Source organism: Acanthamoeba castellanii, assembly GCF_000313135.1.
Source record: "Acanthamoeba castellanii str. Neff unplaced genomic scaffold scf7180000084599, whole genome shotgun sequence".
Classification (NCBI taxonomy): Eukaryota; Discosea; order Longamoebia; family Acanthamoebidae; genus Acanthamoeba; species Acanthamoeba castellanii.
The window spans coordinates 1,032,843-1,045,694 of NW_004457442.1; the positions used below are offsets into that span (position 1 = coordinate 1,032,843).

At 58.0% G+C, this 12,852-nt stretch overlaps 5 protein-coding genes across 5 annotated transcripts; 4 read left to right on the forward strand and 1 right to left on the reverse strand.

Annotated features, from left to right (window-relative positions):
• Positions 1-213: 213 nt before the first annotated feature.
• Positions 214-803, forward strand: ACA1_061750 (ribosomal protein S26e, putative; the record flags this gene model as incomplete). The annotated part of the gene is made up of 3 exons (XM_004339399.1): positions 214-309; positions 439-523; positions 613-803. 3 exons carry the CDS (start codon positions 214-216, stop codon positions 801-803), a joined length of 372 nt encoding a protein of 123 aa, XP_004339447.1.
• A 176-nt stretch (positions 804-979) lies between these two features.
• Positions 980-3,679, forward strand: ACA1_061760 (Serine protease precursor, putative; the record flags this gene model as incomplete). Its single annotated transcript, XM_004339400.1, has 13 exons — positions 980-1,171; positions 1,278-1,371; positions 1,485-1,665; positions 1,752-1,972; positions 2,068-2,165; positions 2,302-2,366; positions 2,442-2,550; positions 2,607-2,685; positions 2,759-2,845; positions 2,933-3,029; positions 3,124-3,239; positions 3,384-3,483; positions 3,589-3,679. The coding sequence occupies 13 exons, from the start codon at positions 980-982 to the stop codon at positions 3,677-3,679; spliced, it is 1,530 nt and encodes a 509-aa protein (XP_004339448.1).
• A 193-nt stretch (positions 3,680-3,872) lies between these two features.
• Positions 3,873-6,231, reverse strand: ACA1_061770 (RabGAP/TBC domain containing protein; the record flags this gene model as incomplete). The annotated part of the gene is made up of 12 exons (XM_004339401.1): positions 3,873-4,014; positions 4,124-4,187; positions 4,249-4,389; positions 4,513-4,588; positions 4,671-4,783; positions 4,887-4,998; positions 5,137-5,202; positions 5,278-5,412; positions 5,521-5,591; positions 5,701-5,838; positions 5,952-6,049; positions 6,164-6,231. The coding sequence occupies 12 exons, from the start codon at positions 6,229-6,231 to the stop codon at positions 3,873-3,875; spliced, it is 1,224 nt and encodes a 407-aa protein (XP_004339449.1).
• A 1,031-nt stretch (positions 6,232-7,262) lies between these two features.
• Positions 7,263-10,808, forward strand: ACA1_061780 (Serine/threonine kinase; the record flags this gene model as incomplete). The annotated part of the gene is made up of 14 exons (XM_004339402.1): positions 7,263-7,499; positions 7,660-7,915; positions 7,983-8,075; positions 8,146-8,261; positions 8,342-8,457; positions 8,563-8,692; positions 8,774-8,902; positions 8,983-9,102; positions 9,214-9,347; positions 9,420-9,585; positions 9,676-9,814; positions 9,913-10,178; positions 10,252-10,463; positions 10,529-10,808. 14 exons carry the CDS (start codon positions 7,263-7,265, stop codon positions 10,806-10,808), a joined length of 2,394 nt encoding a protein of 797 aa, XP_004339450.1.
• Positions 10,809-11,136: 328 nt separating this feature from the next.
• On the forward strand, positions 11,137-12,852 carry ACA1_061790 (thiaminephosphate pyrophosphorylase; the record flags this gene model as incomplete). The annotated part of the gene is made up of 4 exons (XM_004339403.1): positions 11,137-11,690; positions 11,868-12,127; positions 12,201-12,416; positions 12,491-12,852. The coding sequence occupies 4 exons, from the start codon at positions 11,137-11,139 to the stop codon at positions 12,850-12,852; spliced, it is 1,392 nt and encodes a 463-aa protein (XP_004339451.1).

Sequence of the window (12,852 nt, forward strand, 5' to 3'; positions counted from 1 at the left end):
GTCTTCTCTCTTCCGCTACATAATCGCTCCATTTCTCGCATATTATTGAATTTCGAACCAATTCTTTTCTGAATTTCTATTGGATGGAAAACTGAACATTAAAAGACAGGCAAAAAGCAGGTTTGAGGGATAAATCCTCGTTTGGTGCTGGTCGGTTCCTTCTTTTCCCTTTCTCCCTCGCTATCGTGCGTCTCTTCCCCCTCTCCGCCCGTCATGACCAGAAAGAGAAGGAATCACGGACGCGCCCTCCACGGCCGCGGCCACACTAAGCCCATCAGGTGCGACAACTGCCACAGGTGCACCCCCAAGGTAAGTCATGCCCCTTTCAATCCGTCCCATCTGTCTTGATGAATCGCTCCTTCTCCCATTTCTCTTCCCGGGAATGTGTGCATACACTGGAGCAATGAGAGCTCACCGCCTCTCGCTTCGATCATGCAGGACAAGGCTGTCAAGAGGTTCCACGTCAGGAACATCGTCGAGACTGGTGCCGTCAGGGATATCCAGGAGTCCAGCGTCATTGAGTGTACGCATTCACTTCCTTCTCACTTAATCTCGTCGCTTCGCCGCCTTCCGTAGATCCTCTTATTCACTTGTGTTATTTTCCACTTGCAGCCTACAAGCTCCCCAAGCTTTACGCTAAGCTGCAGTACTGCGTGAGCTGCGCCATCCACTCGCGCGTCGTGCGCGTCCGCTCCAAGGAGGGCAGGAGGGACAGGAGGCCCCCGGAGAACATCAGGGAGAGGCAGCAGCGTGAGCTCCAGAGGCTTCAGCGCGAGGCCAAGGATCTCGAGGGCAGGAAGTAAACGTACTGAGGCAATCAAATGTGCAGCTTTTGACCTCTACCTCAATATAAAAATACTAAACAAAAGATAGCTTCACCATTCCTCGCTCAACATTGGAGATGATTGATCATCAGCTATTGCAATACTCGCCAAGTCCCCAAAACACAACTCTTTTTCATTCTAGTTTTCCTGGACGGATGGAGATGAGCAGGCTTGTGGTGAGTGCAGCGCTGCTGTTCATCGTTGCGTGCTGCAGCGACGTGGCTTTGGGCCGTGTGACGAGCATCCCGCACCGGGGTGCCCTGTACGATGGCCTGGCCATGCGCGCCCTCAACCACCACAACATTCCCGCAGTCTCTGCCGATGCGCCTGAGCAATGGTTCACTCAGGTGCCCACCCCCACATCGCGTTCAATGCATCGCTGCGCAGTGCCACGGAAACCAAGTCAGGCAAATATTTAAATGGATTCTCTAATGATCGATTAATGGACGGCAGGCGTTGGACCACTTCGATCCGCGCAATAGCGCCAAGTGGCAGCAGCGCTACTTCACCAACGACACCTTCTACCGCCCCGGAGGCCCCGTCTTCCGTATTTCCCCCCCCCCGACACTTCGTTCTTTTCATCTTCTTCGCTTTCCTTTCTTTTCGTTGCCCATCTTCTTCTCATTGTCGTGTGCGTGTATGTTGTGGCTGCCGTGGTAGTCATGCTCGGTGGTGAGGGTCCGGCTTCGCCCATCGATGTCGGCGGTCACTTCATCTTGAACGAGTACGCGCAGCGCTTCAACGCGCTCGTCCTGAGCATCGAGCACCGCTTCTACGGCAAGTCGGTCCCCACGCGCGACCTCTCCAACGCCAACCTCCGCTTCCTCAACAGCGAACAGGCGTACCATCTCCCCTCCTGAACCGCACACGTGTTGCATTCCTCACATTCCTTCACTTTTTGTCGCGCGCGTGTGCGGCGGTGCGCAGGCTGGCCGACTTTGCGATGTTCCGTCAGTACATCAGCGAGAAGCTGGCCCTGCCCAAGACCACCAAGTGGGTCGCCTTCGGCGGCTCCTATTCGGGCGCCCTCAGCGCCTGGTTCCGGCTCAAGTACCCGCACCTCGTCGACGGCTCGCTGGCCACGTCGGCCCCGGTCAAGGCCCAGCTTGACTTCTCCGAGTACAACGAGGTCGTCCAGCGCTCGCTAGGTGCGTGCCACGCGGCCTTTCATGCCACGCGCGCGCGTGCGTGTGTGTGCGGCGTATGCTGAGTGTATGATGCGCGCGCGCGGGTGTGTGTGCAGAGTTCTTCGTGGGTGAGTCGTGCGCCAACCGCGTGCGCGAGGGAACGCAGGCTGCCACCAACCTGCTCTCGTCGGCCGACGGAAAGAAGCAGCTGCAGGTGCGTGTGTCTGTGCGTGCGTGCGTGCGTGCGTGCGTGCGTGCGTGCGTGCGTGCGTGCGTGCGTCTTAGTCATCGTCATAGTTGGTGTCGTGTGCCGTCATTCTAAACAATGACGGCTGCGACAACAACATCAGAAACTGTTCAACCTGTGCACGCCCATCGAGACCGATGACGACATCGCGCTCTTCTTTGAGAACATGTATGTGTTGCCCCCCCCCCTCCCCCAAAGCCATATCGGCCTAATACTAATTTTTGATGTCGACGTGGGCCGCAGGGAGGGAACCGTGGCTCAGATCGTGCAGTACAACAACGACAACAACAACTACAACCACGGCATGAACATCAACAAGGTCATCATTATCATGTTGCATTGGTTAAAGCGTGTGCGCGCGTGTGTGTGTCTCCGAAAACTCACTCGCGTGACTGCAACGCGACATAGATGTGCGACATCTTCCTGAAGGGCGACGACGCTCTCGCCGCCTACGCCGAGTTCAACACCGTCTACAACAAGCTCTTCGGTACCATTGCTCATTCGCACGCACCATCACACGCGCACGCGGGCGAGGGCTCACACGCTGTATTGCGGCACAGGCGTGGATTGCACCCAGACCAAGTACACCGAATACGTCAACCAGCTCAAGGATGTGCGCACCTTCCCCGAAAACGACAACGCCGCCGGTGCGTGCGCCCGCTCCGCGTTTTGTTTTGTTTTGTTTGTTGAAGAAGCTGTCGAGACTGAGCGCAACGACGGTTCTTGTGGTGCAGGCCGCTCGTGGACCTACCAGACCTGCATCGAGTTCGGCTTCTACCAGACGGGCAGCGCCGCCAACCAGCCCTTCAGCAAGACCGTCACCCTCGACTGGTTCGTTTTGTTGTTGTCGCGCCTCCACACCAACCAACTCTTTCCATTTTGTTGGCTCAACATTCCACGGTTTCAGGTATTTGAAGCAGTGCAGGGACATTTTCAACATCGATCCGTTCAACAAGGCCGAGCCGCTGCCCAACATTGAGTGGACCAACACCTTCTACGGCTCCACGGGCCTCGCCGACCCCAAAGTCATTCTCCCCAACGGTACACACCTACGGCTTCACCATGGCACACGCACCACCGCACGCGCGCGACACGCACACACACACACGACACACACGCATACGGCTAGCGCGGAAATGAGCGGCCAGCGCTTTTCTTACGTACGGCTGGTGGGTGCCCGCCCAGGCTCGATTGACCCGTGGCACATTCTCGGCGTTCTGCCCGAGACCGCCGTCGCTCACCCCGGCCAGCTCGCCGTTCTCATCAACGGCACCGCCCACTGCGCGTACGCCCCCCCCCCACCTCTCCAAGGGAGGTGCATTCTTTGCCGCCGCTCATCTCTTCGTTCTTCGTTCTTCGTTCTTCGCCTTTCTCTCTCTTCTCCCTGCAGCGATCTGTACCCGTCGAGCGCAGATGACCCGCTCTCGCTCAAGGACGCGCGCGCCAAGATCGTGGCTGCCATCGCCAGCTTCATCCACTGATCCACTGCGTCCCTTCTGCGTTTGTCGTTTGTTTGTTTGCTGAACTGTTGAAACTGCGGCGTCGATTTTGAGTGACGCAGCAGCAGACAACAAGAAATGCAATAAAACAACAACAACGGCGGTAAATACAACTCTTCTCGTGGTGCCTCTCTCGCTCGACGTCGATGCGGAGTGACCGGGCCTCACACACTGATCACTTGAGGTGGGCCTGCGAGTCGTGGTAGAGCGCCTTGAGCATGTAGGCCTTGGACAGCAGCATCTCCACCTCGGCCGTCGTCCACTCATCGGTCGGCACGTGGTGCAGGAACAGCACAATGTCCTGGAACTCCAATTGTCTGCATCGTCATCAGCAGGGGAAAACTCGCTAGTCGGACTTGTGGCGCAGAGCGTGTGCGGTCGTGCGTGTGCGTGTGCGCACACGCATTGGGGGGAGAGGGGGCGTACCGTAGGTGGTCGGACCACATAGTCAGGAACGACGCGCACACGTACACATGGAACGTGCTGAAGCCTGTGCGCGAGGCGTGAGTCGGGCGCGATTGGTGGTGTGACGGGGGAAGGAGAGCCACTACCTTCGGGTTCGGAGAGATAGGTGTCCCACATGCGCGTGACGAGAGCGAGCGGCAGTTCGCGCATGAGGAGGCAGTTCATCCACTTGAAGGCAAACAGCGTGAAGTGCACCTCTTGCTTCTCCAAGTGCGCGTGCAGCGGTACTGAGTTGGTCGGGCGTGTCCGTTAGTCGTGAACTGTTTGGAGAGACGCGCGCGTGTCGTGTGTGTGGTGTGTGTGTGTGTGTGTGTGTGGTGTTGAGTGTGCGCTGTGAGCGACAGGCTTACGATCTATCCGTCGAATGAGTTCCTTGAGTTTGAAGATGAGTCGCTGGATGCCCGGCTGGTCGGATGTGTAGTGGTCCTGCACCGCGGCGATGGGGTCAATGTTAAGGAGCCATGGGAAAAAGAGGCCTCGAGGCGGCCTGGGCGGAGAGCACACGAACCTGGATGTCATCGAGGAGGGCCGAAAGGCACCAGTAGCAGTCGGCTTCCACCATGGACACCACGTCAGCCGGCACAGTACCAAAGTCAAGCTCCTCCACGTCCTCCTTACCAACTACACGACACGGCGCACACGGCACGGCACGACACACGTTGGTGATGATTGAATGCACGGTTTGGCTGTGGTGACCGAGAATGATGCGGCGAGTGATCGGTACCGGCAGTGGAGAGGAAGACGACGAAAAAGGGGATGATGAGTTCGTTGATTCCCTGCACGTAGCTGCTCGCCGGATGTCGAATGGCCCACAGGTACAGCACGCGCACCAGCACCTGTGAGACAAAGACCGAAACTTAGGCGTCAGTCTTAAGCTCGACTGCCACACGCACACACGCACACATGCCACACACACACACACACACACACACACACACACACACACACACACACACACAACAGCTGGTGCGCACCTTCTGTACAGCTTCCTGCTGGAATAGCGCCACGCTTTGGTGTGTGCGCAGGATGTCTACATAAATCTGGGTTTGGTGTAGTGTGAGCCGAGCTCGCGACACGACGCTCACTCATGCGTGGCCATGAAGAGGAACAGGTACCTGTCGCCAGATGGCCTGTTCGCTGGCGGTCTGTTCGTGCTCCTCCTTGTAGTACTGCGGGATGGAATCCATGTAGTCGCCCCGCTTTCGCTCCAGAGTACCCTCTCGCCGGTCCTGCTTCGCCGGCAGGTATCCCTGTGTACCACACGCCACGCCACGCCACGTCATGCCATGTCAGCCTCCGAGCTCGTGGCAGCAACGTGGTGACAGCGCGAGCACAGACGATCCCAGCAGCAAACGCACCAATAAAAGCTTCCAAGTGATATCTCGGGCCGACGGAGGAATGCCGGACCAGCTCTCTCGCTTCAACGCATCTGCGGGTGTAGGTGGTGGTCAGATGACCAGACGCGGCTACAACCGGCAACCGGGCACACACGACACGCACGACACACACGACACACACACGGACAGAAGGAAGCTTACCGATGTCAACGACGGGCTGGGAGAGGAGGGTGTTGAATTTCTTGACCTTGACAGGCGAGATCTTGGTGGGTCCGCCCTCGGCGAATCGGGCCTCCAGCTTGTGCAGCTGACTGTCTGATCGGGAGCGTTTGTGAACAGCTTCACCGCCATCACCGCCACAGTAGATAGATATTTAATATATGTATAATATATGTACAACGTCGAAGTACGAAGAACAAAACGTAACGAGAGGCGAAGTGAGGGTGGCATACTTTCGCGCTCCTTGCTGGCGACCTCGTCGGTTTTGGCAACTGGCTCGAGTGTGCGGATGGGCGACAGCTCCGCCGATTTGCCGTAGTCCACGTCAAAGCTGCACGCCACCGCCGACACACGTCACACACAAGCAGACGCGATTCAGTCGTGTCAGACGAAAGAGAGTGGCGCCGTTGGGGCAAGGCGAGTGGCCGAGGAGCGCGGCACGTACTTCCGCTTGAGTGCCGGGGAGTTGATGGCAATGGGAGGCGGGGCAGCGTTGGTGACCCTCCGGATCATGCCTGCCAGGGGCACCACGATGGGCAAAGAGATGAGACGAGATTGTGAAGAAAAGGAAAAAACAATACAGAATAATAAATCGATTAAAAACAAATTAGGACAGGAAGGGAGAAGACAATGAATTTGTTGAGGGTGCGTACCGGGCAGGGATGCTTGGGGGCTGGTCTTGGTGGAATGGCTGCTCCAGAAGGGGGAAGCTGTGGATGCTTGTTCTGATTTGGGGGCGGGGCTGGCAAATGGATCAACCACCTCTGCACGATGGCGCACGGGCGATTGACTGGTGGCAGGGCTGAGCGAAGACGATGTGCTAGACGATGTGCTGGGGGAAGATGAAGGAGAGGAGGAAGTAGATGCAGAGGCAGACGCCGAGGCAGACGCAAAGGCAGAGGCCAGCGCCGATGAAAAAGTCGAAGAGGAGGAGCCTGCAAGAGATGAGGCCGAAGAAGATGAAGACGTAGAGGAGGGGAGGAAGGATGAGGAGGTAGACAGCGCAGAGGCACCCGAGTACGACGCTACACCTGTAGCAAAATGGGGTGAGCTGGCCGAAGATGACGTTGGCGTGGTCGGCGTTGTCGCAGATGAGTAAAACAGGCGTGAGAAGAAGCTGCCATTCTTCTCCTGCACCGCGGTTGTGTGCCCATTCATCCTTGATGGTTATTCGAATCCCCAGCCCGATTACAACCTTCTTTTCAATGCGATTTGATGCACACGTGTAGAGATGACTAGGCATGACCTGTACCGCCCCCTTAAAAGCGGACTAATATTTGTATTTTTGGCAAATAATTTAGCGTTGAACAAGAAGGGGTGGCCAAGGAGAGTTGCCATCGATCGAAGGCCTCGAGAAATATTTCCTCAACCCCAGAACATCTCAAGGCCTGAGCTGGCGACTAGTCTTTTGGCAGAGGAAGCACATCGCCATCAAAGCGCCCTTTATTTATTATTTATTATTAATTAATCACTTCATTTTTATTTCAACAAATCAAATGGCGGAGTCGGCCCCCCTCGTGCCGTCACCGTCAATGGAAGGAGAGATGATCGTGAGGCTCGACCAGACGTGGCCCGACGACGTACCGCTCCTTCCCATCCCCACCCTCGCGGGGCCTTCACCTCAGGTCATGTCGACGGCTCCGCCCAACAAGCCCGACGCCATACCGCTCTACGCCGTAACTCATATCGCTGGAGGGGCCGCGCCGCTCACGAGCCACTACTTCTCGAGGCCCGGCGCCGCTTCATCTTCATACTATGTCGCAGCCGCTCCCCTCGCCATCGTACGTGCTCCCCACCTCCATTTTTACCTCCATTTTTAGCTCCTACAGGTTCCATTTTAGCTCCGCCTCCAGAAGAACGAAAGCGAAAGCAGAGCCGCTACCGCAACGGGAGAGGGCTGACAGGGTTGTGGCGTGTTTGTGTGGTGACGGTCCCATGCAGGTGGTCGTGGTGGTTCTGATCTATCCACTGGTGTCGCTCCTCCTGCTGACGTCACTGGGCTCGTGCCTGGTGCTGTACAAACGCGCCAAAGACAAAGAGGAAGAGGAGTACCAGAGAAAACAGGAGAAAGAAGAGAACGAGCAGGAGGGAGCCAAGTCCAAGGAGGAGCAGCACGAGAAAACGGCGCCGGGAGCCGCGGAAAAGAAGCCAGCTCGCGACGCCATCGACTCTGAACCGTCAGCCAAGAAACCCAGGGGTAAGCGATGTGTGTCGTGAATGTCTCTGACGATTGATGGCACTCTCTGACGCGTAAGAGCACACAGAGGACATCGGGGCCAATGACAAGCCAGCGGACGGACCGGCGAGTCCCCGACTTCTTCAAAGGCAGCTCGACAAGGACGACAGCCCTCAGTCGCGTATGCACCTCCCCCGCTGTGGCACGAGGCCCTTGTTAATAACTCCTATTCGACTGTTTTTTAAATGCAGCATTGCGGCGGGCGAGGACATCGTCGAAGGAGCTCTATGGCTACTGCCGCTCGTTCATGCCCCAGCTCATGCGAGCCGGCCAGCCCTTCTTCATGGACTCTTCGCTCGAAGCTCCGGTACGCGGCGCTGGCCACCTCCACTGTTCGGTCGAGTGTTCGTGCGTGCGGCTCACCTCGCTGGAATGAATGGAATGCAGGAGGCGGACCTGAGCTCGTGTTCGAAGCGCACCAAGTCGCGCGTGATCGCGCTGGGCAACTACCTTAAGGGCTACTACGCCAGCCACTTCGAATACATCGTCGCCCGCCGTCAGAGGTTTGTTCACCGCCTCACCTTCCTTTCCCCAAATGGTCGTTCTCTCTTCTTCACGACGCTCGCGAGACACTGACTTGACGTGGCGCGTCAAAAAACGTGTTGCAGACAGCGCATGATTGAGAGACACATACGAAAGGCCAAGCTGTCGGAGGAGGAGGCGCGTTACTACCGCGCCGGCAAGGCCGCTAAGGAGACCCTCTACCTCCGGCTCAGGCGCACACGCATCCGAGTCAACGTACGAAGCACCGACACGACACGACACGACACGACACGCACGGCGTGAAAACTCACGCCTGCACATTATCCAACATTGCAGGATTTCCAAGTGTTGTCGCTGCTCGGTCGGGGCGGCTATGGCGAGGTGTTCCTCTGTCGCCACAGGGAGAGCGGCGAGGTCGTGGCGCTCAAGCGGATGAAGAAGTCCGTGTTCATCAACAAGAACGAGGTACGTACCACTTGTCGACGTCCGTTGCATATGAATACTGGTGAACTGACGATGTCATGTGTGGTGATGGTGCCATCTAGGTGCCGCGCGTGAAGCGAGAAAAGGAAGTGATGGCCAAGCTCAAGTCCGGCAAGGAGAATCCCTGGATGATCAACCTCATCTCCTCCTTCCAGGACGCCGAGCATCTCTATCTGTGCATGGTACCGCACGCACGCACGCACGCACGCACGCACGCACGCACGCACGCACGACACGACAACACGACACACGGCAGACACGACAGACATCTGAAGAGGTTGTGGCTCTCTTAGGAATACCTGCCCGGTGGCGACCTTCGCAACTTGCTGGACAACATGGGTCGTCTTTCGGAGGACCACGCACGGCTTTATATCGCCGAGGTCATCCTCGCGGTGGAGGCGCTCCACCAACTCGGCTACATCCACCGGTATTGCCCTCTAGCCCGAGCCTCTTGTGGAGTCGTGTTGGCGGCTGGTGCTCACCACGTAGTGAACTGCAGAGATTTGAAGCCCAACAACTTCTTGATCGACAAGAAGGGCCACTTGCGCCTAATCGATTTTGGGTTGTCGAAGGAGGGCGCACGCAAGAATGTACTAAAGACGCGCCGCGTGTCCCTACGCTTCGACGTGGCATCTCTCAAGGCCTCGCACCACTCCCCCGAATGGGTACCTACATTCCATTCATTCTTTACCATCGTGGTACCACATCAACCAAGTGCGCGCGCTCACCGCGTTGGTGTGCGTGTGCGTGCCAAGGCCTACTCGATGGTGGGGTCTCCCGAGTACATGGCCCCGGAGATCGTGGGCGTGGGGCTGGCCGACTCCAAGGAGAAGGGCTACGACGAGACCGCCGATTGGTGGTCGGTCGGCATTCTCCTCTTCGAGATGATCTACGGTACTCCACATTCCACCCATCAAAAATCAAACAAATATAAGAATAAATCAAATAAAATACATAATGAGAGAAGCTCAACGTATCGTTGCCAACGCCAGGCTACACGCCGTTCATGTCGGACACGGTGGAGGAGATCTTCTACAACATCTCCACGTGGAAGGAGGTGTTGCAGTTCCCCGACCTGGCGTCGATCGGTGAGGACGAGATCTCCCCGCCGGCGCTGGACCTCATGAAGCGACTCATCTGCGATCCCGAGGTGCGGCTGGGCAAGACCGCCGGAGCGGAGGACATCAAAAGCCACGCCTTCTTCGACAATTTCGATTGGAGGCACATCCGCTCGCTCACGCCTCCCTTTGTCCCCAAGGTGCGCAACACCCCACGACACGACCAACGACACGACACACGGCGTATGCGAACTCACTATTCTGGGCGTGCAGTTGCAAAACGAGTGGGACACCACCTATTTCAATGTGGCCAATATGGACAACATGGCTACCGACATCGGCCAGCTCGTCGAAATGGAACTCAAGTCGCAGGCCATCACCACCCGGCCTGGTGGTCCAGGTGGTGGCACAGGCACGGACTCCCCGAAAGCGGGAGCGAGCCCTCAAGCCCCACGGCGCGTCCCGCTCGGCGAAGTTTGGAGAAGGTACCCACATGCAATTGACCATACATTAATGTGACTGGCTGCTAACACCACACCACACACACCAGGTCGACCCATTTTGCGTCGAAGGACGACAATCTGTTCGCGGGCTTCACCTTCTACGCGCCGCCAGACGCCACGGCAACGCTCAAGGGTCCCAAGAAGAACTCGAAGCAGCACCAGATGATGAAGGAGATGATCAAGGACAAGGTCAACAAGATGGAGATCGAGGGCAAGCAGGCTACTTCAGCAAGCACAAGCGACCCGCTGGAAGACGATGAGGACGACACGTCGAGTGAGGGCTTCACCAACGCCGAAGTGAGCGGCGCCTTTGGTGTGAGCCTCTAATGCACGTGCGGCTGTACCAATATACAAATGCAGTCGAACTGTTTGCGAAAAATTTGCCAAATTTCTCGTTTTGGTTTCTGCTGCATCGTCAGCTCAAGCACCAAATTCATCAACTGATTGAGAACCTCGCTCGATGAAGAGCTTGCAGCGGGCGTGCACACGATGTGCTGTGCATCGAGGTGGAGTACGGCGTGCATTTAGCACAGCAACCACATCGCGACGAGCTAGTCTGAACTACTCGCTCTATCTTATTACCGATTCGGGTGCGCTGACGCGGGGCAGACCACTGGAAGAACTCGTAGAGCAGGCCATACGTGGAGGCGTGACGATGGTGCAAGTACGCGAGAAGAAGGCATCAACGCGCGACTTCATCGAGCAGGCCAGCAGAATCAAGAGCGTGACACATCGACACGGCGTGCCGCTCATCATCAACGATCGACTTGACGTGGCGCTGGCCGTGGGGGCAGATGGCATCCACGTCGGACAGGACGACATGGCCGCTACCACAGCCAGGGCGCTGCTCAAACAATCATCATCACCCGCCCGAAAGATGCTACTCGGCGTCACGGCCACCAACGAAGCACAGGCCAGGGCGGCCGAGCTGGCGGGAGCCGACTACCTGGGCACCAGCGCCGTCTTCCCCACAGATACGAAGAAGGACGGAGGCGCGGGCTACGTGATCGGGCTGGACGCGGTGCAGCGCATCTGCCGGGCCACTTCGCTGCCGGTGGTGGCCGTCGGCGGCATCAACGCAACAAACGCTCACCAGATCGTGGCGCACGGCGCGGCGGGTGTGGGCGTGGTGTCGGCCATCGTAGGCGCCGACTGCCCGCGAACAGCTGCCGCCGGACTCGCCGCCGTGGTCGACTCGGCCTTGCCCAAGTACTCCCAGGAGCTCGCCGCCAAGGCAGCCGCTTCTCATCTCACTATGTTGTGAATGCACGTTGCATGTGCGCGCGTGTGCGCACGCTACGTCGTGTGTGTCGTGTGTCGTGTGTCGTGTGCTGATGTTGATCATTTAACGCAGGCCGCAGAAGCATTTGAGAGGGTGAGAGAAAGGAGGCCGCTCGTACAGAACGTTACCAACTACGTCGTCATGAACGACACAGCCAACGCTACGCTGCAGGCCGGTGGATCTCCCGTGATGGCGCACGAGAACGGGGAAATGACCGAGCACGCACAGGCGGTGGTCCTCAACATGGGCACCCTCGACGATCACTGGCTGAGACAGATGAAGGCCATCGGGCAAGTGGCCAACGCGATCGGCGTGCCCATCGTCTTTGACCCCGTCGGTGCCGGAGCCACCCACTACCGAACCGGTACTTCTTCCTCTGAACTAGTTCGTTGCGGGCCTGATGTGGTCATTAACGATCGCTGGGGCCGGTCATGCAGGAGCTGCGCTTCAGCTGTTGGACGAGCTGCGCGTATCGGTGCTGCGGGGCAACCCGGGCGAGCTCGCCGCTCTGCACGTCGCCCTGTGCTCCATCGAACGGTCGCTGGCCTCCGAGCTCCTCGTCCGCGGTGTCGACAGCCCCGGCTACCTCCCCGACAGCGAGTCGATCATCCGTTCCCTTGCTCGAACCAAACGCACCATCGTCGCCATGACAGGTACAAACACGGTCGTGTCGTGGTACGTGCGCGTGAGCCTGCGACGTTGCTGTTGACTGACGTCATGTTGCCAGGCAAGCAAGACTTGGTGTCGGACGGTGAGCGCTTGCTGCAAGTCCACAACAATCACATCCTGCTGGGCCAGCTGACGGGCACGGGCTGTATGGTGACGTCGCTCATCGGCGCGTTCGTGGGCGCTCTGCCCACCACCGAGCAGACCCACGCCGTCGCGGAGCGAAGACAGCATGTGCTGGAGGCCACGGCCGCCGCGCTCGCCTACTTCTGCCACGCGGCCGAGCGGGCCGGCGCTCGGACCATCGCCGAGGGGCTCGGCCCGGGCAGCTTTCATACGGCGCTCCTGGACGAGCTCTTCCTCCTCACCCCGCACGAACTGGAGCAGCACGCCCGCATCGTTGACATGCGGCATGCATCGTGA